General features: G+C 38.8%; 1 protein-coding gene across 1 annotated transcript; it reads right to left on the reverse strand.

Annotated features, from left to right (window-relative positions):
* Positions 1 to 16,201: 16,201 nt before the first annotated feature.
* Positions 16,202 to 17,074, reverse strand: LOC308261990 (ADP/ATP translocase 2-like; the record flags this gene model as incomplete). The annotated part of the gene is made up of 1 exon (XM_080694233.1): positions 16,202 to 17,074. The coding sequence occupies one exon, from the start codon at positions 17,072 to 17,074 to the stop codon at positions 16,202 to 16,204; it is 873 nt and encodes a 290-aa protein (XP_080550359.1).
* Between the last annotated feature and the right edge of the window lie 9,823 nt (positions 17,075 to 26,897).

Genomic DNA, 26,897 nt, shown 5'->3' on the forward strand with positions numbered 1-26,897 from the left:
CTTCCAAAAAAAATATGAAGGAGGTAGTCAGGTATTAGTATCTGGAGCTCCAAGGGGTTGGGGTTGAAATTATATCTGGGTATCAGCATATAAAAGGACACAATTGTGAGAAATATAATTCAGGATGCACTAGTGAAATGATCAAATTTTAGAATTATGAAGACTAAAAGGAAATGTCAAGGAAGACAAATCTTTTCTCCTCTAAGATGTTTTCTCAGATATTTTGTCACAGTGATAGAAAGCTGACTTACAGACCAGGGAAACAAATTTAATTTTTAAAATGTAAAGCAATTGCTGAATAATATCGATAAAATGATACTCATATCTGGACATAATAGAGTCTAATTTGTGGACTTCAATTTTAAAAATCCATAAAAACTATCAGAAGAAAAAAATATTTCTAACCTAGAAAACGTAGCATTTTGATACCATAGTTTTCATCAGCCATACTGGTTCCAAGAAAATAATAGAATGATACCATCAAAATTCTAAGGATAAATCTGAAAACAGAATTTTTTATATGTTCAAGTTATTATTTAAGCATGAGAGAAAATAAAGGTATTGTAATATTTAGTAATCCAAAAGATTTTTACCTATAAATTTCCTCTAAGAATACTAATAGGAGAGGCATTCCAACAAAATAAAAATAAATCCCAAGGAAAAATGAAGCATACAAAAAGAATAATGAGTCAAGAAATGAGTAAAGATAGGGTGTTTAAAGATTAAAATATAATCTAAATCTAAAATGCCAGTGATAACAATAATATGCCAGAGGTATAAAATCTAAAATCTTGTGTCTAAATACACAAACGTTATTGCTTGACCAATGTATAAAGTAACATCTCTTGGAAGGATAGAAATAGCAACTGATAAATCCATAATTATATTTAGAAATATTAATGTGTCTATCAGTGTTTTTTTCCTAAAATTAATATAGAATTGAAATAGTGAAAAATAATTCTTATTTTATATATTTTTATGTGGAAATCACTATTTCAAGTAAAGAGAATAGATGTATTCATCCCCTACACATATCCACATAATCCACACACAAAAATGCACGGGTGACATATTGTCATAAAAGGGATCCCAATTGATTTCAAACACAGACATTATACCAAATACATTCATTGCAATAAAAGTAAAATTTACATAAAATAGATAAGAAAAACAAAACATAATCATACACTTGGATATTTTATTTTTAATTTTTAATTTTCTTTGGTGGTACTGGGGATGGAACCCTTCTACCTTCGGGCTACACTCCCAGACCTATTTTACATTTTATTTGGAAACAGGGTCTCTTAAGCCAGTGAGGCTGGCTTCGAACCTGCGCGATCCTCCTGTCTCCACCTCCCAAGCATGGGGATTACAAGCGTGCGCCACCACACCGGCTACACTTGGATATTTATTTATTTATTTATTTATTTATTTATTTATTTATTTATTTATTTATGTGGTACTGAGGTTCCTGGAAACCCTTCTACCTCCGGCCTATACTCCCAGATCTATTTTATACATTTTTTTAAAAATTTGGAAACACAGCCTGGCGTGGTGGCGCACGCTTGTAATCCCAGCGTTTAGGAGGCTGAGGCAGAAGGATCACACAAGTTCGAAGTCAGCCTCAGCTACTTAGTGAGGCTCTCAGCAACTTAGTGAGACCCTGTTTCCAAATAAAGTATAAAAGTAGGTCTGGGAGTATAGCCTGGAGGTAGAAAAGCCTCTGGGTTCCACCCCCAGTACCACAATCAATCAATCAATCAATCAATTTGGAAACAGGGTCTCTTAAGCTAGCAGGACCTGCGCGATCCTCCTGTCTCCGCCTCCCAAGCGCAGGGATTACAAGCATGCGCCACCATGCCCTGTTTACACTTGGATATTTTAAATAAATATCACATACATTTAGGGTTATAGGATAAATATAATTATAAATAATAAATTTAGAAATGGTAAATGAAAATACAACATAGTAAAGTCTGTGAGACCCAGATGAAGTCATAGTCAGAGAAAAATTTATAATAAAGTCAAATTTAAAAAGTAATAATAACTGAAAATAAATTAAATAATCTTCGACCCCACAAAACTTTGAAAAGAACAAAAAAGTAGACTTAAAAAAGTAGAATAAGCCGGGCATGGTGGCGCATGCTTGTAATCCCAGCATTTGGGAGGCTGAGACCGGAGGATCGTGGTTCGCAGATAGCCTCAGCTACTTAGTGAGGCCCTCTGCAACTCAGTGAGACCCTGTTTCAAAATAAAAAATAAAAAAATGGGCAGGGGGTGTAGCTCAGAGGTCAAATGCCTCTGGGTTCCAGCCCCAGACCTGCAAAAAAAAAAAAAAAAAAAAAAGGTAGAATAAAAGCATTGAAAAAGATAGCCGGGCGTGGTGGCACACACTTGTAATCCCAGCATTTGGGAGGCTGAGACAGGAGGATCACAGATCATGGCCAGCCTTAGGTATTCAGTGAGGTCCTTTGCAACTCAGTGAGACTCTGTTTCAAAAATAAGAATAAAAAATATGGCTGGGTATGTAGCTCAGAGGTAGAATGTCCCTGGCTTTCATCCCCAGAACCTCAAAAAAAGAAAAAATTAAAACTTTGCATAGAAGTGAATTATGATCTCAGGCTTTGGAAAACTCTGTCAACAATGGCAGGGCCTGTTAATAAACTTATGGGCCTGACAGTTATATTCTCTTCAGACATACATAATTGAAAAATGCAAGTTGTTAGCACATAATCTATTGATGAGGCACTATAAAATTTCTCTTTCTTTCTATATATATACATATACATATACATATATATATATATATATATATATATATATATATATATATATATAATTGTGTGTGTGTGTGTGTGTGTGTGTGTGTGTGTGTCTGGGGATGGAGCCCAGAGGCATTTTACCTCCAAGCTACACCCCTAGCCCTATTATTTATTCTTTATTTTGAAACAGGGTCTCACTGAGTTGCAAAGGGCCTCATCATTGAGCAGTAGCAGAGGCTGTCCTCAAACTGCAATCCTTCCATCTCAGGCTCCCAAATGCTGGGATTACAAGCGTGTACCACCATGCCAGCCTTAAGATTTCTTTCAAACAGCTCAAATACAGTTCATACCATTCTTGCTCCAATTCCAGTCCCATGCCAAAGTAACCTGCGTGAACCTGTGTGGTCAGTGTATGATGCTTCCTTTCAGGTTTTAAACATATAGAGGAATATATAGTTTGGTTGTATCTTTAGATTGCTCAGTCTGGTGTCAAACATGTGCTCACTGGGCCATCAAATTCCAGGAAACATACATCAGCTTCTTCAAGTAGTGTTCTTATAGTCTCTCATATCAAAGAAATAATGTCCTCAATTACAGACTGCAAATTTTTTAATTTTTTTTCTAATAGAAAGGCAGACTTCCACGTGCAGCGCCTCATTTGGATGTGTCTGGAGTCCTGGAAGCTTGACTACCCTACGTTCTCCTAGGAATGGACCTTGAGAGCTTGTTTGGAGGTTCTAGCAGGGGAGTGCAGCTACTCGTATACCCTTGACCCAAGACCGGTCCTGGTCCTCCTCTATTCGGGGAAGGTCGTCCTCTTCGACCGAGCGCGCAGCTTCGGGAGGGGAGGGACGCACAGGGAGCGGTGAGGGAGGAAGGGGACACCCGCCTAGCCAGCCAGATCAGCCGAATCAACCCTGGCAATCAGTGGGATGACAGATGTCGCAGGCAGATCGCCCTTACATCCTTTTTTAATTATTTTATGGTTTGGGTTTGGATAAAAGTCTTAGAGGGTCACAGAACTGCTTACTTCCTCTTTATGGATGATCCAGCCCTAACTCTGGGATGTGGAAGCAATTGCTACCCATTGCCCTGGCACCTCATTCAGAACTAGGGGAAAAAAATTACATTTATTTTAATGTCCAGCCTGTCAAATTTCTAAAAACTAATTACTTTTAATATGTGGGTCTCATATTTAACCATTTTGCTTAGCTATCTTATTTTAAGTTTTCAGTTACTTATCTTGGATGTTTAAAAAGTGCTTTTGTTTTTTTTGTGGTACTGGAGATTTTGGAATTGAACTCAGATAATTCTACCTCTGAGCTGCACCCCCAGCCTTATTTTAATGTTTTACTTTGAAACAGGGTCTAAGTTGCTGAAGTTGGCCGCAGATTTGTAATGCTCCTGTCTCAGCCTCCCACGTACTGGAATTATAAACGTGCACCACCACACTTTTCTTGGAATTTTAATATAAAAATAATTTTTCCTACAATTGATAACTTTTCCGTTCAGATACTTAAGTACCTTCTTCTTCTCAGCCCATTGGCTAAATCTCCTGAACAAAGCTTTGAGTTTCGGTGATAGTAAACATCTTTGCCTTTTTAAAAACTTAACTAGAAATACTTCTAATGTTTTGCCTTAGGTTTGATGTTTGCTCTCTCCATTTATGTTAGATGTTCTATAAAGTTTTATTAATTTAATAGAACTTAATCTATTTCTAGATGACTAAAGGTGTTTATGATTTATGAGATATTGAATTTTATAAATTTTAAACATCCATTTGAAATGATTACAAAGTTCTTCTTTACTTAGTCTATTAATATACTAAATTACATTGAAAAAAATTTCTGTAATGAGTCATCTTCCCATTCCTAGCATAACTTTACTTAGTTATGTGCTTTATTTTTCTAACACAAAAGTCATGTTCTACTTGCTGATATTTAAAATCCTTGCTTTATATTTGTAAGTAAGGATGTACTATAGTTCCTTTTTCTATTGTTTCCCTTACCAAGTTTTTTAAGTTAAATGAGTTATATAGATTTCCAGCTTTTTATGTGCTGGAATAATTTATTGTTTGTGAATATTTTGCTGGGATTACAAACGTGTGCCACCATGCCTGGCAAGCTTTGAGTTTTGATCTCATACTTTTTATAAAATCAATTTTAAAATTTACATGTTTGTATAATCATGTATACTTACTTTCAAAATTCAAATAATACAGGATAATGCAATTTAAGTTAGTGTTCCCTTTTACATCTCCATCCTGGAGTCATGTGCCTGTCCTCAGAGGTAGTCATTATCAGTCTAGTTTGTATCTATTGAGATAATCTTTGTGCACCCACATTATATTTATGTACTTATAACACATTTACATAAATTAGACTAAGCTACACATATTAATCTGCAGCTTGTTCTTTCCCTGAATGATGATTATGGTAATAGCTCCATGTTAACACATATACAGCTCTCACATTAAGTTCTGCATAGTATTTCACTATTGATGCCATATAATCTTTTTAAGATAAAATAGAATTCATTAAGCTCGATTTACTCTCTGCTGCTCCAAGTATGTGGTTGTATAATTTGAATATTATGCAACGTTACTGACTGGAAATTTAACTACCTCAGTATAAAATTCAAACTTCTGAAAGACATTACAGATAAAAAGATTTTAAAACTCTTTCCACATGAATTGTTCCAAATATTCAAATTAATCACAAGAGTCAGATTATTTTATTTTACAACAAACTTTTCTGTTTTGTCTACACTGAAAATTCAGGCAAATAGAAAAAATCCACTGAAGAATGAGAATTATAAAAAAATTAATGGCATATATCAGGTACGTTTAATATATACAAAGAAACAGAAATGCACATCAACAACAATATTCGGTATCCATATTGAAATATAATTTGGAAAACACACAGAGGTGCTGAAGAATAAACTATGTGAATAAGAAAAATATTGTCCTATCATTATTGAATATATGTTAATGTTAACATGGTGATGTTTAGCATTCTAGTGACCATTCATGAATAGGAATAAGATAATGAGAGTCATCCTTATTTAGCAGAAATCAGAGCAGATAATACTATTTTGTTGGTTATTTCTACAGAAATCATATATTAACACCAAATGACACATTGTTTGAAAGAAAAGAAAAAGTTTTTAAAGATCACTTAAATTATAGCACATATGGTAACCAAAACTATTTTGAAGACGTGCTGCTACTAAAGTTTTTTTATTTTTATGGATATACTTATTAAGGTGTACAACATGCTATTTTGATACAGTTTACATATCAGAGTACATTAAATCTCTGTACATTAAGTATTTGCTTATTGATTCTAAACAATGGCAAGTTTTTACCCTTTGACATACATCTCTTCATTTCCTCCTCCTCCTCCCACGCTGCTAACTTTCATTCTACTCTGTATCTATGCATTCATATTATTTTTTTAGATTCCATGTATAAGTGATATCATGTAGGATTTTAAAGTAGCAGGATACAAAATCAACATACAAAAAATAGGTTGCATTTCTCATAGCAATAACAGCCTATGTGAGAAAGAAATCAAGAAAACAATCCCATCAATAATAGCGTAAAAAAGAATAATGTACTTAGGAGCAAATTTAACCAAGAAGGTAAAGATTTATCACACTAAAACCTGCAGAGTGTTGAAGAAGACAAAGACATGGAAGTCTATCCAATGTTTGTGGATTGGAAGCGCTAAAATTGTTAAAATGTCCTCATTATTCAAAGCAAATATACGAATTCAAGGAAATCTCTTATCAAGATTCCAAAGGCATTTTTCAAAGAGAAAAAACAATTCTAAAATTCATGTAGAATCTCAAATAGACAAAGCAATCTTGAGAAAGAAAAGCAGTAGGTGAACCACATTTCTTGATTTCCAATTATATTGTAAACCTATAGTATTCAAAACAGTATAAACTGGCATAATAAGAGCCACAATGAAAAAAAAAAGGGATCAATATAACAGAATAAAAATCCCAGAAACAGACCCATGCATTTATGGTCAATTTTCAACAAGAACACCATGAAAATATAACAAGAAATGGATATTCTTTTAAACAAATGCTGTTGGAAAAGCACGTATCTACAAACAAAAGAACAAAATTGAATGTTTCTCTTATGCCCTACACAAAAATCAACTTAAAATGGATTAAAGACTTAAATGGAAGACCTGCAACCATAAGATTCCTAGAAAAAAACAGAGGGGAAGCTCCTTGGTTTTTACTTTGGCAATGTCATTTTGGATATCACACCAAAAGCACAGGCAAAGGTTGAGAATGACCATCCTATGACCCATGAACTGGCAAACTTTGGTCTTTTAGAGATAAATTAAGACTGAGCTAAAAGTTACACACACACACACACACACACACACACACACACACACACACACCTTTATCAATGTGTCTTAAAAGTACTTACAAATGAATAAAATAAAGCCATAAAATAAAGTTATGTGCTACACTGATATCATTCTCCAAGGAAGTGACAGAAGTGACAATTGGCAGATCTTCAGATAGTCTTTAGTCTTGATAACTGAAGACCATCAATAAGGGTAAATCAGTCTCCACTGTGGAATATCTATAACAACTTTATGGTATGAAGCTTCAAAACTTGAATTTTTTTCTTCAGAGGATTCTTATTTCTACCCTTGATTCTGGGCTTTGTTGAATCAGTCTTAAACCTAAATGCCTTTGATTTAGGGGATCTATACACATTTGGGGAATTCTCTTTTCCATGGTTTCCACCTGTACTTTCTTGTTCCTCAGATCCTAAAGGCTTGGCTAAAGTGCCAACCTGTTAATGTGGCCTGCGAAGCCGGGCCCTTCTATTTCTGAAGGGGGTGACAGTCCCACCATTCCTTAGCTGATGGAGAATGTCTTGCAGCTGTCTGAGGAGCACAGATCATTAGTGATTTTGGCAGGATTTTGTTGGAAGCACAATGCTAAAGATGAAAGGTCAGTTTTATTTAACTGATGAAAACAATGAGTAGCAGATTAAGCTAGTTTTCTGGTAAACAGTGCCATTACTTTCCAGTAAATAGTGTCAAGATGCCTTGATGAATAACATACACGGAGATAAAGAAGAACATCTCTCAGTGATGGAAAATTAGGTATCTCCATAAACTCAAAAATGCCTTTAGTTTTTTCATTCTTGCTATGATCTGTTCCCTAAAACATTTACCAACAGGTCATTTGGTTGTCCTTATGGAAAAAGTGAAGTGTATTCTGTTGAAGACACTGTCTACAGCGATGGATGGGCCAGTGTGAGGACTATTCTTTTCATCTGTGTGAAGTGTTAAGACACCAAAACAAAGCAGCATGTTCGTGCTACTCCCGCATGGCCCACCCAGTTCAGAAATGAGCTGGAATGCAGGAAAAGAAGGGCCAGTCTAATAAAAATCGAATGCAGCATACCAACCCCATAGCTTTCTTTGCTCCAAGATGGTAGACACAGTTTTGGCCTGCTTGCATGTATTTTTTTTTAAATTTATTTTTGAGTGGTACTAGAGATTGAATTCAGGGACATTCTGCCACTGAGCTACATTCCCAAACCTTTTTACTTTTTATTTTGAAACAGAGTTACTGCATGCTGGCTTCAAACCTGTGATATTCCTGTCTCTGTCTCCCAAATATTGGGGCTGCAGGCATGCACCACCATGCCTAGCTTTGCGTACATTTTTTGAAGCACACATTGACAGTCCAGGTTGAAGGGCCGAGTTCCTGAATGTGAAGCAAATGGCTGCTAAGCCAGTGTCTCTATGGCATTAAACTGTGTAGGCTAGGTGCTTCCGGAAGAACATTAACTCTTCCTGAAGAGTTGAGATGCATGAGCACCAGGTACCAGTCATCTTTTGTAGTACCGCTGACAACGTAAAAATAACAGCCATCATTTATTGAATGTTTATTTTGTGCTAGGCACCGCATTCGATGCGTTCCAGGGATAATTACATTAAATTCTCACAGTAATTCTATGAGGTAGAAAAAAGGAGGCACAGATGGGTTAATAATAAATGTCACATGGCTAATGTTGAAATTGGGATCTGAACCCAGGCGGTATATAACTCACGGCCACACTGTAATCATTATATCTAATACCACTAAATTATCTCCTAGAGGCCTGAAGCGACAACCCCCAAACTGTTGTGATATTTGCGGTGGCTGAGCTTTTTTTTTTTTTTTTTACCCATCCTAACTTTGCCTAAAGCACTCTGTATGGTATAAATAAATTAAAGGGAAAAACTTGAACCAATTAAATGTGCTTTTTTCCATTTATTTTTAGTATTTTGCAACACCCCTGGAGATATTTGGAGACACCCCGCTGAGGGGTGAAGCCGATAGGAGTGTACTGGTCCGTGACCTTAACTGAATGAATTTCCGGAGCACTGCGATGGCGAGGTTTTCCACTTTGAGCATTTTGAAAATTCTTGATGGCTGAATAAAGAGAGAGCAAAAGAGCGGGAGCCAGCCATTGAGCTGGCCAAGGTGAGGGGGATCCAGCTGCTTACCCAAGTCGGGTTTGTTGCCTCAGATGTGAAAGGGGAAAAAAAATATCTTTTGAAACTATTACTTAAAAATGGAGCTTTTTGGACACGGATTCAGAACTGGTTTTGATCTTTTGGCCTTGTTTTTGTTGAAACGATATATTGTTTTACAAGCAGTGCTGAGCTCCAACCCCACATTCCTGCTGACATAACTATTATTATTTCATGGTTTCAGCATCTTCTCTGGTAACTCTACTCATAATTTTTAAAAAATCTAGATAAATGTGTGCATGTGTATAGGTACATATGCATGTGTCAGGTGTGGGCTGGACAGGGAAGTCTCTCAGGGGAGTTCTAGATGGGACATTGTGTCTCTGAAGATTCATCTGAGTATGCATAAGAGGGCAGATGTACCCAAAGCAGTGGCATGTAGATGATACCAGTTTGTATGGCAGAAACCAACTGGCACTGGTAGAATGGAGTGAGTAGAGTCATATATGGTTTCTTGGGTTATCTGCGCATATATGTATGCATATGTATGAGTATGTGTATATAATTCTATACTCATTCATAAATGAATGGTAAATGGTGTGGCCATTATTGTGCCCCTTGTCATTTTCCAGGAGGATAAAATATCTTTGGTTTTTTACTCACCAATTTATTTATAAAATTTACATGTAAATACGTAAAGTTTCTAAAGTCTTTTTTTTTTATTGTGGCATGGGTACACATTAACTTGCCCTCTACTCAAGAGCATTTAGGCTGTTTTCCAATTTTTTTATCTACTTATACTGTGATAATGTAGCTACTGACTCTGTGTGCAGTTGTATAAAACTCTGGGTGCATAAATTTGTCTTTTAGGATCAATTTTCAGAAGTAAATTATAAAGTCAAAGGGTATATCGATGTCTAACTTTGTAACATGTTGACAAATTTATCTCCACAGAGATTGAGTCAATTATTAGGTTCACAAATAACATATGAGTGTGCGTATTTACCAACATCTATACCAATGGAGTGTGTTAACAACTTTTTGATATTTGATAATATGATACATAAAACATGGCTTCTCAGTGTATTTTTAATTTACAAATCTCTATGAGTAGGATTAGATATTTCTTTATGTTTTTCTAGAACAAGTTAGTTCTGTCTTTTATGAACTGTCCCTTTGCTTATTTTTTATTAGCATACTGGTATTTTTTCTTTGACTTACAGAATTTCTATATGTGGTAGAGATCCCCAATTTGTAAACAAATTACAGTGTTTTTTCCATTTTTTTAATAAAAAAGAACTTTTCAATTACTTTGCAATTAAAATAATCTGTAGCCAGATCTACCAACTTTTTCTCTTATAGCTAAAGAAGTAATTCTGACAAAAAGTTTGTAAAAGAAATTTTCCTCTTATAGAAACTTTATAGTTCCAATGTTGATACTTAATATTTGATCTTTCTGAAATCTGTTTTGAGCAATATATGACGAGGATCCACTAGTCTTTGTTTTTCAAATGAAAACTTCTTAGTTCCCTAACTATTCATTTAATATTAATTTTACTTACATATTTGAGATGCCCTGCCAAAAATTAAATTTTTCTATATATTTGGGTTTACTTCTTTGCTTTCTATTGTGGTACAATGATCTGTCACTCTATTTAAAAACCAGTATCACATTGTTGTGATTCTTGAGCTCATAATGTATTATACAATCTATTATAATAGAGCTTTTTTTCTCTTTTATACATCCAGCAGAAAATTGGCATTGTTATAATAGTCTTCCTACCCAAGAGCATGGTATGATTTGCCATGCATTCAAGTCTTCTTTTTGTCCATTAGGAGGAATATATATATATATATATATATATATATATATATATATATACTCTTTGCAGTACTGGGGATGGAACCCAGGGCATTCTACCTCTGAGCTACACCCCAGCCCTATATTTTAATATATTTTTATTGATGCATAGTAGTCAAACATTTTTTTTTTGGTGGTATTGGGGTTCCTGGAAGCCCTTCTACCTCCGGGCTACACTCCCAGACCTATTTTATACTTTTTATTTGGAAACAGGGTCTCTTAAGCCAGCAAGGCTGGCTTCAAACCAGCACGATCCTCCTGTTTCTGCCTCCCAAGCACGAGGATTACAAGCCTGCGCCACTACGCCTGGCCCATAGTCAAACATTTTAATGGAATAAAAAACTTGTGGAGATATACGTGTACACATCACCCAATTTGCCTTTATCCAATCCCTATCCCATTCCCTCCCCATCCCTCCTTCCCATGCTTGATTTAGTGATTGATATGTTTGTTCAAGTACATCATGTGATTTAAAGAGTTTCCATCTTTCCCCCTCCATCTCCTCAGATAGGTCACCTTAATTGCTCCTCTATAGGGCCCCTTCTTCAACTAGAGTTTCTCCTATTACCCATTTCTCCCTAGTTTTTGCATAGTATGGAAAGCATCTGATTTCTTATTTTTTGTAACATTTCCCTATAGATGCCATAATTTTGTTATCCTTTATGGCTGGGTAAAATTCCATTGCATACATATCCCATAGTTTTGTAATCCACTCATGTGCTGATGGACATCTTGGCTGGTTCCATAGTTTGGGAATGATGATTTGTGCATCTATGAACATAGATACTTGTGTGTTGGTTTGGTAGTTTTGTTTTCATTTTTTGGGGTAGATACTCATAGTTGGGGTCATATGATAAATTTGTTTTTATTCTTCTGAGGATCTTCCATGTTGTTTTTCAAAGTGGTTACGCTAATTTGCAATCCCACCAATAATGTATTAGAGTTTCTATTTCTCCACACCCGCTCAATTACAATTTATTTCTCCCTTGGAAGTCCTACTTATATTTTCCACACTATTTCCCATTTGCTGAATAATGATAGCCAGAAAGTGAGTGACTTTGATGAGATGATCCACTCACACCCACATTTTTAATAGAGGTCACTTAGATCTGGAGATCAGCTAAGAGATAGAGTAAAACAGTGGCAGCTTCAAGTGCTTCCTGACTGCATGATTGCAGGGACCCACTGGCCCTTTGGTGTGCTGCAGGCCATGGTCCTGGCCTTGCCACATGGCAGGCTCCATTCCTGGCCTCGCAGGATCCAGCACAGGCCTTGCTCTGCGATATGCTCTGGTCAGGTTGTCTACAGAAGTTCTCATTTTTTCTTCCATATATATATATATATGAAAACAGTACGTATCTTTTGCAATAGCTGGGAGTCCAAATACCTAGTAGCAATGAATTTTGTCAACTTTTGGGGAGATTTCTTAAAAAGTTCAGGGTGGATTGGATTGTATCTGTCTGCCTCTCTCAAATACTGGCTGCCATCACTGCTGCTGCCATCTTGGTTCTCCTCCTGAACATTTTTCTTACATAGTATGTTGTACAGATTTCCTGAGCATGTGGGGCAGGAGCATTCTACTTTCAGGGAAATTTCTTCAACAGTTCCAGGTGAATTGGATTGGATCTGTGTGCCCCTCCTAAATATTGGCTGCAATATCTGCCGGCATCGGAGTCTTCTGTCAGGCAAGGCTGCTACTGAGGCCTCCAAGGCCGGGATCAGAGCATGCCGAGGGGTTAGACCAGTGCTGGGGCCAGCGAGGCTGGCATCAGAGCCTGACGTGAGGCAAGGCCGGTGCTGGTGCCTCTGAGGCCGGGATCGAAGCCTGCCGAGGGGTTAGGCCAGTGCCAGGGCCAGCGTGGCTGGGATCGGAGCCTGCCGTGAGGCAAGGCCGGTTCTGGGGCCTCTGAGGCCGGGATCGGAGCCTGCCAAGGGGTTAGGCTGGTGCTGGGGCCAGCGAGGCCAGGATCGGAGCCTGCCGTGAGGCTAGGCCGGTGCTGGGGCCTCCGAGGCCGGGATCACAGCCTGATGAGGGGTTAGACCGGTGCAGGGGCCAGTGTGGTTGGGATCGGAGCCTGCCATGAGGCAAGGCTGGTGCTGGGGCCTCTGAGGTCGGGATCAGAGCCTGCCGAGGGGTTTGGCCAATGCCGGGGCCAGTGGCCAGCAGTGGAGCCTACCGTGAGGTAAGGCTGGTGCCAGGACCTCCGAGGGCAAGATCAGAGCCTGCCGAGGGGTTAGGCAGATGACTGGGCCAACGGCCAGTATCAGAGCCTGCTGTGAGGCAAGGCCTTTACTGGGGCCTCCAAGGCCAGGATTGGAGCCAGCTAAGAGGTTAGGCTGATGCCGGGGCCAACAGCCAGCATCGGAGCCTGCCGTGACTCAAGACCGGTGCTGGGGCCTCCGAGGCCGTAATCAGAGCCTGCCGAGGGGTTAGGCTGATGCCGGAGCCAGCGAGGCTGGGATCAGAGCCTGCCGTGAGGCAAGGCCGGAGCTGGGGCCTCCGAGGCCGGGATCAGAGCCTACTGAGGGGTTAGGCCGGTGCTGGGGCCAGCGGCTGACATTGGAGCCTTCCGTGAGGCAGGGCCGCTACTAAGGCCTCCGAGGCCGGTATCGGAGCCTGCCTTGAGGCTAGGCCGGTGCTGGGGCCAGCGAGGTCTGGATCAGTCCACCAGGTAGCCAGGCCACTACTGGGGCCATCAAGAGTGGGATCGGTACTTGCAACGCGGCATGCACAGAGAAATATCGCAGAAAGTAAAAATCAGATGCTTCCCCTAATCAGCAATAACTAGGAGGAAAGGGGCAACAGGAAGAGGTCGACCTATAGAAAATTGCCCTATAGTGAAGCAACTAAGGTGACCAATCAGAGGGTATGGAATAGGGGAGGATGGAGCCTCTTTAAAACTCAGGAGGTACATAAACAAATGTATCAAACTTAATCACCAAAGAAGCATGGGATCAAGGGAGGGGGAGGGAATGGGATGGGGACTGGATGAGGGCTAATTGGATGATGTGTGCTTGTATATCCTCTCAAGTCTTGTATTCCAATGTGATATATGATTACAATGCACCAATAAAAATAAATAAAGTATACTCTAATCCGAAGAAAAAAAAATATTGGCTGCCGCTACCACTGCCACCACCTTAGTCTGTTTCCTCTCTCTCTTATTTTAAGTAGGAATTCATGACTGGAAATGTCTCTATATATTGTCCCAATCAGATATTAACCCAAAATCTGTTGTCCAGGGTTTCTCAAAGAAATACAACTCCTATTTGGCCGCTGCCATTCATTTCTGCTACGGCCATGGTTGCTGCTGTGGCCACGGCCACCGCCATCTTCCCCAGCTCTATTTTTTTATTCTTTATTTTGAAACAAGGTCTCACTGAGTTGCAAAGGGCCTCACTAAGTAGCAGAGGACATGATCCTCCTGTCTCAGCCTTGTAGAAGCATGTGCCACCAAACCCAGCTTAAAATATTTATTCAAAGAGATTTTGCATATGTTGTTCCAATTCTATCACTTATTTTAATAGTTGCTCTATGTTTGTTATCTGAGGATACGACCATGAATATAGAACTCTCACCTTTAAATCTTTATTCATTCCTGTTAGAAGCAACCAGATTCAATATTTGCCACCAGTCTTTGTGATGTCTCTTGCTCATTTTCATTCTAAATCTAATTTTCTATTAAATTTATAAATAAATAAATTTATATTTATATTTATTTATTTATTTATTTTGGTGGTACTGGGGTTCCTGGAAGTCCTTCTACCTCCGGGCTACACTCCCAGACCTATTTTTACATTTTTATTTGGAAACAGGGTCTCCTAAGCCAGTGTGTGCGGCTGGCTTCGAACCTGCGCGATCCTCCTGTCACTGCCTCCCAAGCGCGGGGATTACAAGCGTGTGCCACCACACCCGGCTATATTTTTATGTTTATATACCTTTATTTATATTTATATAAATTTACAAATAAAGATTTATGGAACAATGTTTTTTGAGTCCTTACTGATACAGTTGGTTGTATGTTTCATGCATGAGAGTAAGTTTTTCTGAATATAAAATCTTTAGGTTATATTTTTTAAGGATATCCTAAATATATTATTCCTTTTTTGACATAGAGTGAGGCTATCAAAAAATCTTTTGATAATTTATTTATTTATTTCCTGCCAGTTAAGACTTTATTTCTCAGATGAGATCTCATTTATTTTTACATTTATTTCTTAAGTCTGTCATCTTGTTTTTGATCTTTTAGAATTTTAATTTATGTTGATCTTATGTAATCATATTTTTGTTACTGTTATTTTTATCACAATATTAAATGTTACATGCCATTATTTTTATTTACACAGGATTGGGTCTTATGTAATTTTCTTAATGTTTCTTAGCTTGTATCAAAATAGTACATTACAATTATGTTCCAAGTTTGTGAATGACATTTTGGTATAAGGATTGCATTACTCCTTCTGTATCTCTTTCTTTCCTTCCTTCCTCAAGCTCTGATTTTGACATCATATACTCTTTATCATTATTTGAAATTAGTTTCCCAAAAGGAGGTATAATTTTGCATACCTTTTTGAGCTTCACAGACCTTCTATTTTTTGTTTATTCTTTTAATACCTTTTAGATATTTTTCCAAGTGCTGGAGATTGATCCCAGGGTCTCACATGCTAGACAAGTGCTATAACACTAAGCTACCGCTCCAGGCTCCACCATTAATTTTGTCTGCTTTTTTCTCTTTTTCCCTTCCTCCCTCTCATTCACTCATTCATTCATTCATTCATTCATTTTGTTTTTTTATATCTTTTTATTTCATCAAATTTGTTATTTTTCAGGAGTGACTGAAATAAAAAATATAATTGAGTCCCTCATTATTTCATCATCATGGAGATGGCCTTAAGAGAAAACTGGTCAGATGAATATTCTCGCTTCCCATTTTCAACCAGTAAATAGTTGCCAGTGATAAACAGACAGCCCAGTCTGCCCAGAATGCTCAAGATATGTTATACAATACAACATGCCTGTCCGCAGGGGAATGACCTAGGAAATAACTTATGTGAACTTCTTAATCTCATCATACAAGACAAGTACAGAGGCACCACCCATGCCTCTGAGAACATCGGACCATGCGCCCTTGACAAAAAGCTTTGCCGCCTTCATCACGAGCAGTCTTCTTCCAGCAGTCAGTTGTACCCGTGTACATGATGTCAGTTCCTTTGCGTCCTGACTGCATCATCATGCGATGGCGAACAGTGTCAAATGGATAGGAAGTCAACCCAGCAACGGCAGTGACGGACTGTGCGATCATCCAGTTGATGAAGATGTGAATATTCTTGGGATCTGGAAGCATTCCCTTCACAGTGTCATAAATGCCAAAGTAGGCAGCTCGGTAGATAATACCCTGCACGGATACATTAAAGCCTTGGTACAGACCCTTAATCCCATCAGATTTGGAGATCTTAACCAGGCAGTCACCGAGGCCTTTGAATTCCCTCTCGGCTCCAGCTTTACCTACATCAGCTGCTAGATGGGGATGGGCAAAATCAAGAGGGTACACAAAACACAAGGACGTGGCCCCAGCGGCACTACCCGATGCCAGGTTCCCTGCGAAGTAGCGCCAGAACTGGGTTCTCTTGTCCACATCACCCAGGAAGATCTGCTTGTATTTATCTTTGAAGGCAAAGTTGAGAGCCTGGGTGGGGAAGTATCTGATGACATTGGCCAGGTTACCACGCCAGAAGGACAGGACTCCTTGCTCCTTGGGGATACGGACCACGCAGTCTATAATGCCCTTGTATTGCTTATCTGCGATGATTTGCTTAATGGCATGTTGCACCTGCTGCAGCAGCTTGACCCGCTCGATGGGCGCTACTGCTGTCTTGGAGATGGCCGCGGCCACTCCACCTGCCAAGAAGTCCTTGGCGAAGGACACAGCAGCATCTGTCATGTTGAAAGAAGGAGAGACGGGCGACTGCGGGACAAAACTGGGTAAGGAACCGGCTAGGACTCCGGGCTCTGGGCTCATTCATTCATTTTGGAGGGTGAGTCTGTGTCATGTTAGAAAAATACAGCAGTGGTTCACTCTGAGACTTCTTGGCTCTGTTCTTGTTTGCTGCTTTTCTCTTAATCATCTCTTGCCTTTATCTCTTATCCCTTCTCTTGCTTTCAACAATTTCTCCCAGTGTTAAACCTTGTTATACATAGCTCTAAAAAGTCAGTGTTGAGAACTTTCTGAATTGAGGCTGCTCTGACCCCGGCACATCTTCCTGTGAGCCCCTTGCACCCATCTGCCATTGAATAGGAGAAAGGTTTGACTCAGCTGCTGTTCTCTTTTGGAACTACAGGGCTGTGCCCCCCACTTGGTTTCATTAGAAGGTTCAGGAATACCTAACCTTTTTTTTTTTTTTTTTTTTTTTTTTTTTGCGGGTCTGGGGATGGAACCCAGGGGCATTTGACCTCCGAGCTACACACCCCCTGCCCTATTTTTTTTTTTATTCTTTATTTTGAAACCAGGTCTCACTGAGTTGAGGAGAGCCTCACTAAGTAGTAGCTGAGGCTGTCCGCGATGCCCAGCATTCTAGTTTTTAATATAAATGATATTAATGAGAATTTGATTTTGCTTTCTAGTTGCTATTTTTAATGTGGGAATCTGGAAAGAGTAAACAACAACAATAACAACCAAAAACTTACAGTGACTCTGCTGTCACCTTCCCAGAATTCCCTTTGGATTTCTTTCTCTCTCTCTTTAAAAAAAAAATTTTTTTTTTTTGCATTAAGAAAGAAGGTGGGGTGTGGTGGCACATGCCTATAATGGTAGCACTTGAAAGGCTGAGATACGGTTCTCCAGTTCTCAGGCCAGTCTTAGCAACTTAGGAAAACCCTGTTTCAAAACAAAAAATAAAATATGGCTGGGGGTATAGCTCAAAGGTGGAATGCCACTGAGCTTAATACCATGTCCTGCACACACAAAAGTTAAGAAAGAAGTTTTATCATTGGTGATGGCATTGTTTTGTTTTCAAAATGTTTTCAATTTTCAGGAAGAATGGACCTTTTAATTTTTAAGTATTAGCATTAAACTCATAGATTTATTATTAGCTTTTTAGTTTTTTTGGGGGTTTAGGGATATTTTTGGATACAAAGATATTCATAACCATCATATCTTTATTGTGAAAATATACTCTTTAGTATTATAAAATTCTCTCTTTTTCTTCATTTAAATAATTATGAATCTAAATTAAAATTTTCTTTTGTTTGAATTTACTAAAATTCTTTAATTTTATAAAGTAATTGGCTTTTAGTAGGATTAAAACTGTAGAAGTTTTCACTTATATTTGTGGTAGGCAGTATAATTACCTCCAAAACTGTCCCTTATCCAGACCTCCAGCACCTGTGAGTGTTATTTTATAAAGAAGAGGGAGTTAAGGTTAAGAATTTTGTTATTGTTCCAGCCAGTTGGCCTCAAAATAAAGAGGATATCTGAGAATGTGTGTGTGTGTGTGGAGTGGTGATCTCTAATTACAAGGGCCTTTACGTGCCAGAAAAGGCAGAATTAAAGAGAAAGCATAATGAGAAAGGCTCTAGCCACCATTACTGGCTTTCAGATGGAAGGGGCTAGAAGCCAAGGAAGATAAGCAGCCTTTCGAAGCCTCTTTTGTCAACATCTTTTAGCCTAGTGAGATGCACTTTGGACTTCTGACCTCCAGGACCATAGGATAATGAACTTAGGTTGTTTTAAGTCCCTAAGTTGGTGGTAATTTGTTATAGCTACAATAAGAAATGAATACAAGATCATTCATATATCCACCTTTTCTGTACCTTTTCATTCCTTTGTGCAAATCCAGATTTCCCTAAAGAGCTTCGTATAAGATTTCTTACAGAGAAGTTCTGATGTTTCAGGGAAAAAAAAGTCTTGTTCTCCTTCAGCATCTAATCTATGAATTATATCATGTGTATTTTCATTCATATACGTTATGTTTCTTCTCTACATTTTCCACTTGGATATTTAAAAAATGATAGCTGGGCACAGTGGAGCACACCTATTATCCTAACTACTTGGGAGGCTGAATTAGGTTGATCAAAAGTTCAAGGCCAGCCTGGGCAACTTAGTGAGATTCTGTCATAAAATAAAATTTAAAAAATGGTTGGGGAAATTCACAATAGCCAAGTTATGAAACTAATTTAGGTTTACACACACACACACACACACACACACACACACACACACACACACACAATGGAGCTTTACTCATCCATAAAGAAGAATTAAATAATGTTATTTGCAGGAAAATGGATGAAACTGGTGACAGGAAAGGGGAGGGAAAGGGGGTATTTGGGAGAAGAAGACAGACCAAATAATGTTATGTGCATATATTAATATGTCACTATGAATCTCACTCTTTCAGTGTACCAATAGAAAAATATGACGGGGGATGTAGCTCAGAGGAAGAGCACCCCTGACTTCAGTACCTAGTACCAAAATAATAAATAAATAAATAAATACTAATCTTTCTCTCCCAATAATATTAGCACTTCCCTTTACATCCACCTTCCCTTTACATTCATATAAAATCCATGAGAATGTTTTTATATTTATAATAACTTTTTAAAGATTCTATATGTGGTAATCTATCTTCTCTGTTCTGTCTAGATCTACTTATAGTTATGGGATTGTCTCTCAATTATAACTTATATTTTCTTGGTTCTTTGCATGTTTATTTTTTTTTCATTGGATACTGAAAATTGAGTTTTACACGATGGAACAATGTGTGCTGTGACCTTTTTTTGAGGCGCTGGTGTTTAGTCTGGTGTAAAGATAAGTTATTTTGGATCAGTTTGATACATGGGCAGCATGCTTTTAATTTCTGTTAAGTCGGGTCCAGAGCAATCCTGTACACTAGGGATAATTTCATTCTACAAAGCTGAAAAATATTTAAAGGCCATATCAAACTTCATGTGAATTACAAGGTGTCTCCACACTGGGTCTCCATTATGACCTCCAGAAATTGTTTGCCTGACTACATTCCAGTATTTATTTTCTTGGTCTCAGGGAATTCCTATCTATACATGTGCTTATGACTGTTTAACCAAGATTTAAGGAGACTCTCTGTATACTTCTCAGAGCCCTCACTCTGTACCTTCTTTTTCAGTAGTCCTTCCCTGCAACTTCTCTCTCTGATCCCTTATTCAGCAAGACTGTTTAGGCTCTGGGTTAATGTTCTCTGAGAGATTCATTCTTGAATGCCACCTTCCCCTCCACCCGAGGTAGTAAGCTGTTGAAATTTTAAGGATCACCAGATTTTCTTCCTTTTTTTTCCCAAGAATCAGTATTGGACTGATTTTTGGTTGATGTCTGAAAACAATAGTTTTATATCTTTTTCCTATTTTCCTATTAGGATGACTATTCTTGTAGCAACCAATCCTTCAAGGGAATAAGCATATGTACTGTGTCCTATTTAAAAGACAAGTTTTCATAACCAAATAACTATAGGGAAGTCATGCTTAAGTATATTCTGACAGGTTATGAAAAGTTTACATCATTGATTTTGAGCACATATGTAGATGAGAGAGAGAAAGAGCCTGAGCCAGAGAGAGATAGGGAGAGAAGGAGGGAGGGAGGGAGAGAGAGAAAGAGAGAGAGATGACTTCTAGGTTTTTTGTGGGTATTATTTCAGCTTCTCCTAAAATCTGAAGATGAGAATAGTATTTGGGTACAGTTAAGTAATGGGGAGAGGAAAACTCGTCAGGATATAAAATGGAATTTGATGCTGCTGTGATGTCTAAAAGGTCCATTGAACTCCATTTCAAAAGGATTAGGAACTGAGTTCTCTCTGGGATCATGGACTCCTCTGTACTCTGAGGCTCTATTTATTCCTGTACCAATCGAACTCCTGTGGTAATGGTGTCGGGCCTGGGGTTAGAAGGTGTAAAGAAAACAAATCACAGTCTTAAGATGGGTTCTGGTGGTGCAAGGGGAAGTAGAGATACTCCTCTGAGCTCCAGCTGAAGTCAAGAGTGAGCCCTGAAGCTGAGCATAGACACCAGCAATGTCTGCTATGGTGTAATTTGGGGATTAGAACACAGTATGTCCTCAAGACAAGACCACAAAAGAAAGTCTCACTAGGCTATAAGCAAGGCTTGGTCTTAACAGAGTTTCCTGTTGAAATTCGTAACCTTGGAGATGAAGAGGTCCTATGGCAGGGATATAAGTGTAATGGTTTACACATTTGCCACCAGAGGACAACAAATGGAAACTATAGCAGAGTGAAGGTCTGGTTGTGGGTGGAGCACTCATTTGATATAGAAGGTCAAGACTCCCTTGGGGAATAGACTTCCTTTGGCCTGGATTTTAGAGCCTCTTTTCCAAACATTTATTATACTATACCTCTCCCTCTATTCCTAGAGTTCCGGTATCTTTTCTTGTCCCATAAAAACAGCACTGTTAAGTATATTTCCAGTGGAAAATAACCTTAAACCCTCAGATTCATCGTGGCCAGCCAGATGCTGACCTGCGGTCATTGGTAAAGAACAGTATTTTAAAAACCCAACGTTTTCTGGACACTCATTGTTGGAAGTGGGAGGAAAGGGAGGTGGGGGAGGAGAGGGAACCAAGCATGGTGTGATTGTATGCCATTTTCAATATGACCCACATAAAAATAATAAATAAATGAAAAAACCCCAAAGATTAGGTGATGATCACCCTCCCCCTCAAAAAAACAAAACAAAACAAAACTCAATGCTTACTGGAAAACTATAGAACACTAACAGGGCACAATGATTTAATAGCCTGCTGCCACCCATGTTCTTAACCTTAATTTTCTTTCATGTAAGAGGATATGTTTTTTCTTGTATCTGACTCTAAGCATGCCATGTCAAACTTTACAACCAACCCTAAACTCCATTTATCTCCCCTAGAATTCAAGCCCTCATCATAAAGCCTGCTCTAGATAAAAAAAAAAAAATCAACCTTGAATTCTTTTTTTTTTTTGGCAGTTCTGGGGATGGAACCCAGGGGCATTCTACCCCCAACCTACACCCTCAGCCCTATTTTTTTATTCTTTATTTTGAAACAGGGTCTCAATGAGTTGCAAAGGACCTCACTAAGTAGTAGCTGAGGCTGTTTGTGAACCGTGATCCTCCCGTCTCAGCCTCTCAAATGCTGGCATTGAAAGCATGTGCCACCATGCCCAGCTTCAACTTTGAATTCTTGACCTCAAAGTTGACAGGTGGAAGAGTAACAAATGAAACAGCATATGTTCTGCCTTAGATGACAAATTGGCTCTGATGTTTGAAAGAAAGATGTTAGTACCTGGTGGGACACACCTGTATTCCCAGTACTTGGGAGGCTGAGACAGGAGGATTGCAGGTTCCAGGATAGCCTTAGATATACAGTAAGATTCTCACTGACTTAGCACGACCCTGTTTCAAAGCAAAAAATAAAAAAAATAAAAAGGGCTGGAGGTGTAGCTGGAAGGTAGAATGCCCCTGGGTTCAATTCCAGTATCACAAAGAACTAACTAAATAAATAAAATATTAAAGGGATTGAGAAAGAGAACAATTCAAATAAGGTTATGTTCATGCAAGGTTTCACTAACATGTATGGGGAGAGAGAAAGAAGGGGGATGGGTACACAGAGGGAAATACATCATGGGAAGTGTGTGTGTATGTTTGTATCACTTTGAGTATAATTATAACTATAATTACATTGTACCAATAAAAGTTTAAAATGAAATAAATAAAAAGGAAGATGTTATTTATGGTTTTAGGAAACACATATTGAAACCGTGGTCTGGTCTCCTGGCAAAGTCCTCTCTTCTTTTGGAATCAGTTTATGAGCATGAAAAGGAGTCGACTTCACTGATTAAGTTGTTCATCTTCCCTCTGTGACCCACCTTAACTTCTGAAGAAGCTGATACAAATCCCTATGGCATCTTCCTTCTTGAATGTGCACAATTTTCAGAACAGATTGGATAACGACATTAGCCAAATAAGCCTGCATTCGGGTGGAGCCTCAGGGCAGGGATGGAATTGCATCAGGATGTTACGTAGAGTGACTCAAGTTTTACATATTTATACTGTAAGTAACAGTCATGCTTGAAGAGTAGAACCAAGAGCTGGCCCCAGAAGAGATTTGCGAAGCCATCCGAGATGGGAGATTTGTTACTGAAAATGGAATGCAAGATGGGATGAGACAAATTGGGGATAGTAGATTCAAGGCAAATATTTTAGAGGCCAGGGGCTTTCTTGATGGATGGTGTCCAGATGGGGGTGATGGGTGGAGTCAGATAATTAAGGGTGATTTTTAATTGGTTGGTGTAAGTGAAATGGAGCTGATACGAACTAGCCCTTCTCATATTCTGCTATTGAGTACTCCATTCAGATGCTAAGTACTTTTACTGTAGTGTTGTGTAATTTCTGTAACCCACTTACCGCCCAGCACAATCCTTTGCTCACTGAATGTTTCCTCACTGGCTGAAAACCCTCTGAACACATCAGCCATTTCATTCAGCCTGGCATAAATAACGCTAAGTGTTAGTTCATGTAAACTACATTTGACAAATCGGTGTTAAATGTTTTATGATTTATTATACCTGGCAATATTTACTAAACCCATTTTGCTCTTTAAAAAGTAAATCAAGAACATATTTGCGGGAGGTGTGTGAATTTTAAATCACTTTCACCCACATTAAATGGTCTCATTTAATTTAATGAGAATAGTCTCATTTCCATTAGGAAGTTCTCTTGTGTTTTACTACCTCAATGCCTGAAAAAGGGAGTCAAGTTTATATTTCATCATAGGGCCAGAGTTCTACCAAACCTGAGCTGCCTTTATTATATTGAAAATTCCATCCTACATTGATTACTGGTCTCAATAAACACATTATGAAGGTTTTTATTATTACCAGTGCTTGAGAATTATTAGAAAATATAATGAAAAAGATATTTAATATTGTCATGTGATCGCTCCCTATATTTTTTTTTCTATTTTAAAGAGTTGGTTAAAAGAGCAATGTTCACCTCTAATATCCCAATACACTAGGGTTATTGTAAAACTAAGAGACATGCATAACTTTAAAGAGCAGCCAAGTAGCCCAGGTTTGATGTTTTCCAGATGACCCGGTGTCAGGCAAAGTGATCCCTGGATCTCAAGGCCACCAGTGCTCAGGGCGGACAATGGGGACAGTTCACTCACTCCATACAGAGCATCCCTGCCAACCCCGGACAGTTCCTGGATATTGAAAATACATACACGACACCTGAAACCGTGGAATGGAGCTCATAACCTAGAGATTAGTTGTGTTCATGTGTACACACACATGTGTAGGACAGGGAGGGTCTTAATAGGATAAACTCACTTCCATTGTAACGCTCAGAATGGTCTCTCTTAAGTCTTAAGAATTCAAAGGAGAGTTCTAAATATTCAAGTTGCTTTTGAAGTTAATAATTATTTTGAGTCTGTGAATAAATAGTGAAAAAATAATATGATGAGGTAAGAAGTCTTTATTCCATAGACCTCTTTTTTATTATTTATTTATTTATTTATTTATTTATTTATTTATTGGCACTGGGGTTCCTGGAAGCCCTTCTCCCTCTGGGCTACACTCCCAGACCTTTTTTTATTTATTTGGAAACAGGGTCTCTTGAGCCAGCGAGGCTGACTAGAACCTGTGCCATCCTCCTGTCTCCGCCTCCCAAGCGCGGGGATTACAAGCGTGCGCCACCACGCCCGGCTATTCCACAGACTTCTAAACCATATACTGGGAAAGGTATTTCCCAAAAGGGAGTGACACAGAAGTTGGGGGTAGAGACATTGATACCTTTTTGTGTTGGCTTCGTGGTGTTGGCCTGGCTTGAGACTCCATTTCCCAGAATTCTCTTTTCTGTGTGTTTCTAGTAAGGGTGGGTCACAAGAGGGCTGTGGGAGAATTGGTGGGTAGAAGTGAGCAGCCATCTTGTAGGTCACCATGCTGTTGCTAATCTGTGGACTCCCCTCAGGTGTGAGGTAATATCTAGCCTGCAACTGCTTCATCTTCCTCTGGGTCCTCCCTCAACTTCTTCAACAGCTTGGGCAGGTGTATGTATTTAGCTTTATGATGAAGGGCCCTGGCCTGAATCCCATTTATGCCAGAGGCAACAAACACTGGCACACATTTTAGTCTGTCCTTGTGGGGCTTCAGCTCATGCTTGTGGATTCTTCTTCCTAACATAATCTCATCATCCTACTGCCTGCCCTGTGGACTTCCAGGACAAATTGCTGTAGTGTGTGTGTGTGTGTGTGTGTGTGTGTGTGTGTGTGCGCGCACGCACGCATGTGTTATTGACCAGTCTTCATATGGAGAATCAGAATTGTAGGGTATCTATATACATTTGATCCTCCGTGTCTGTGATTTTTTTGCATCTGCAAATTCTACCAATCTTGAACAGAAACTATTCAGAGACAGAAAAGAAGAAATTGCATATGTACTGAATGTGTACAGACTTTTTTTGTTATTTCCTAAAAAAGGTAGTGTAGCAACTACATACGTGGCATTTACTTTGTATTTGGTATTATAAGTAACCTAGAGATGACAAAGTATATGGGAGGATGTGCATAGGTTATATACAAATAGTGTATTTTATATAATGAATTTCAGCAACCACAGAAGTTATTATTTACAGAGAGGTCCTGGAACCGATGTCCTGTGGATACCAATAAATACTCCTATATGTATATAGTCAGACGTATGTGTACATACACATATATGTATATGCGTGCATGTGTGTGTGTGTGTTTACTGTGACTTTGCTTCTCTGAGTGAATCCTGGTTAATACCATCTCTGTATTCTGTGAGGCTTGAGTTGAAGGCTCAGACCTGTTATTATCATTGAAATACATTCATTGTTTAATTTGGGTGATGTGTATTAGTGAAAGTGCCCTTGTAGTGGTTTTCCAGTACCTCCCTTAAGAGACTACTTTAAAAGGGCTGCGGTTGTGAAATCTGGGAAGATTTCCAAGACTCTTTTATTAACCTCTCCTCGCTCCTCTTCTCCACTGGTGTCTCTCTATTGAAATGTCTATGTTATATCTACAGGAAGGAGATTAGGCTTAAGCAAATGACTGTGGAAGCAACATCTTTATTTATCCTATGAGTTATACATCTGATGTTAGAAAAGAAAACCCAGAAAGAATCTTTCCAGTGGCCAATCCTGGGAACTTAGTCTGAAATTTGAAAATAAAATTATGTTTAGCATTTCACATGGAAAGTTGGCCCAGTTCTCTTATGCTTTCTTTTTCACTTTGATATGATATTTGGGATGCAGGACGCAGTTGGATGCAGGATTCCAGACATGAGGACCTGGACTGTCAACTCCTTTGTTACCTCATCACTCAGAAGAGGGGGCATTTGGAATTCTGTTGATAGATTGGCTTATATATGAACAAACTTAAGAGTGAGCCAACTTCTTTGTCCAGATCAACATTGGCTCAGTGTTGCTGACAGTAGCAAAAATTGCTTGTGATCGCAAGGGTGATTACCTTCAGCCATAGGGAGCAGGCTTGCTCTCCCTCCTCAACTGACAGGCTGCTCTGCCCTCACTGTCACAGCAGTCATCCCAGGGCTGCCAAATGTTTCAGGCCAGATGGAAAGACACACCGAGCTTGGGTTGATTTGGAGCTTCTTGAAAGCCAATCCAGTTTCTAAGAATTCAAATCATAACAGCTCACTTTTACAAAGTGCTGATTCAGGCTCAGGGCCAAGCATTTTACAGGCCTTTTCTCATTAGAGCAACTCTCT

Source organism: Muscardinus avellanarius (genome assembly GCF_963383645.1).
Source record: "Muscardinus avellanarius genome assembly, chromosome: 4".
NCBI classification, from domain to species: Eukaryota; Metazoa; Chordata; class Mammalia; order Rodentia; family Gliridae; genus Muscardinus; species Muscardinus avellanarius.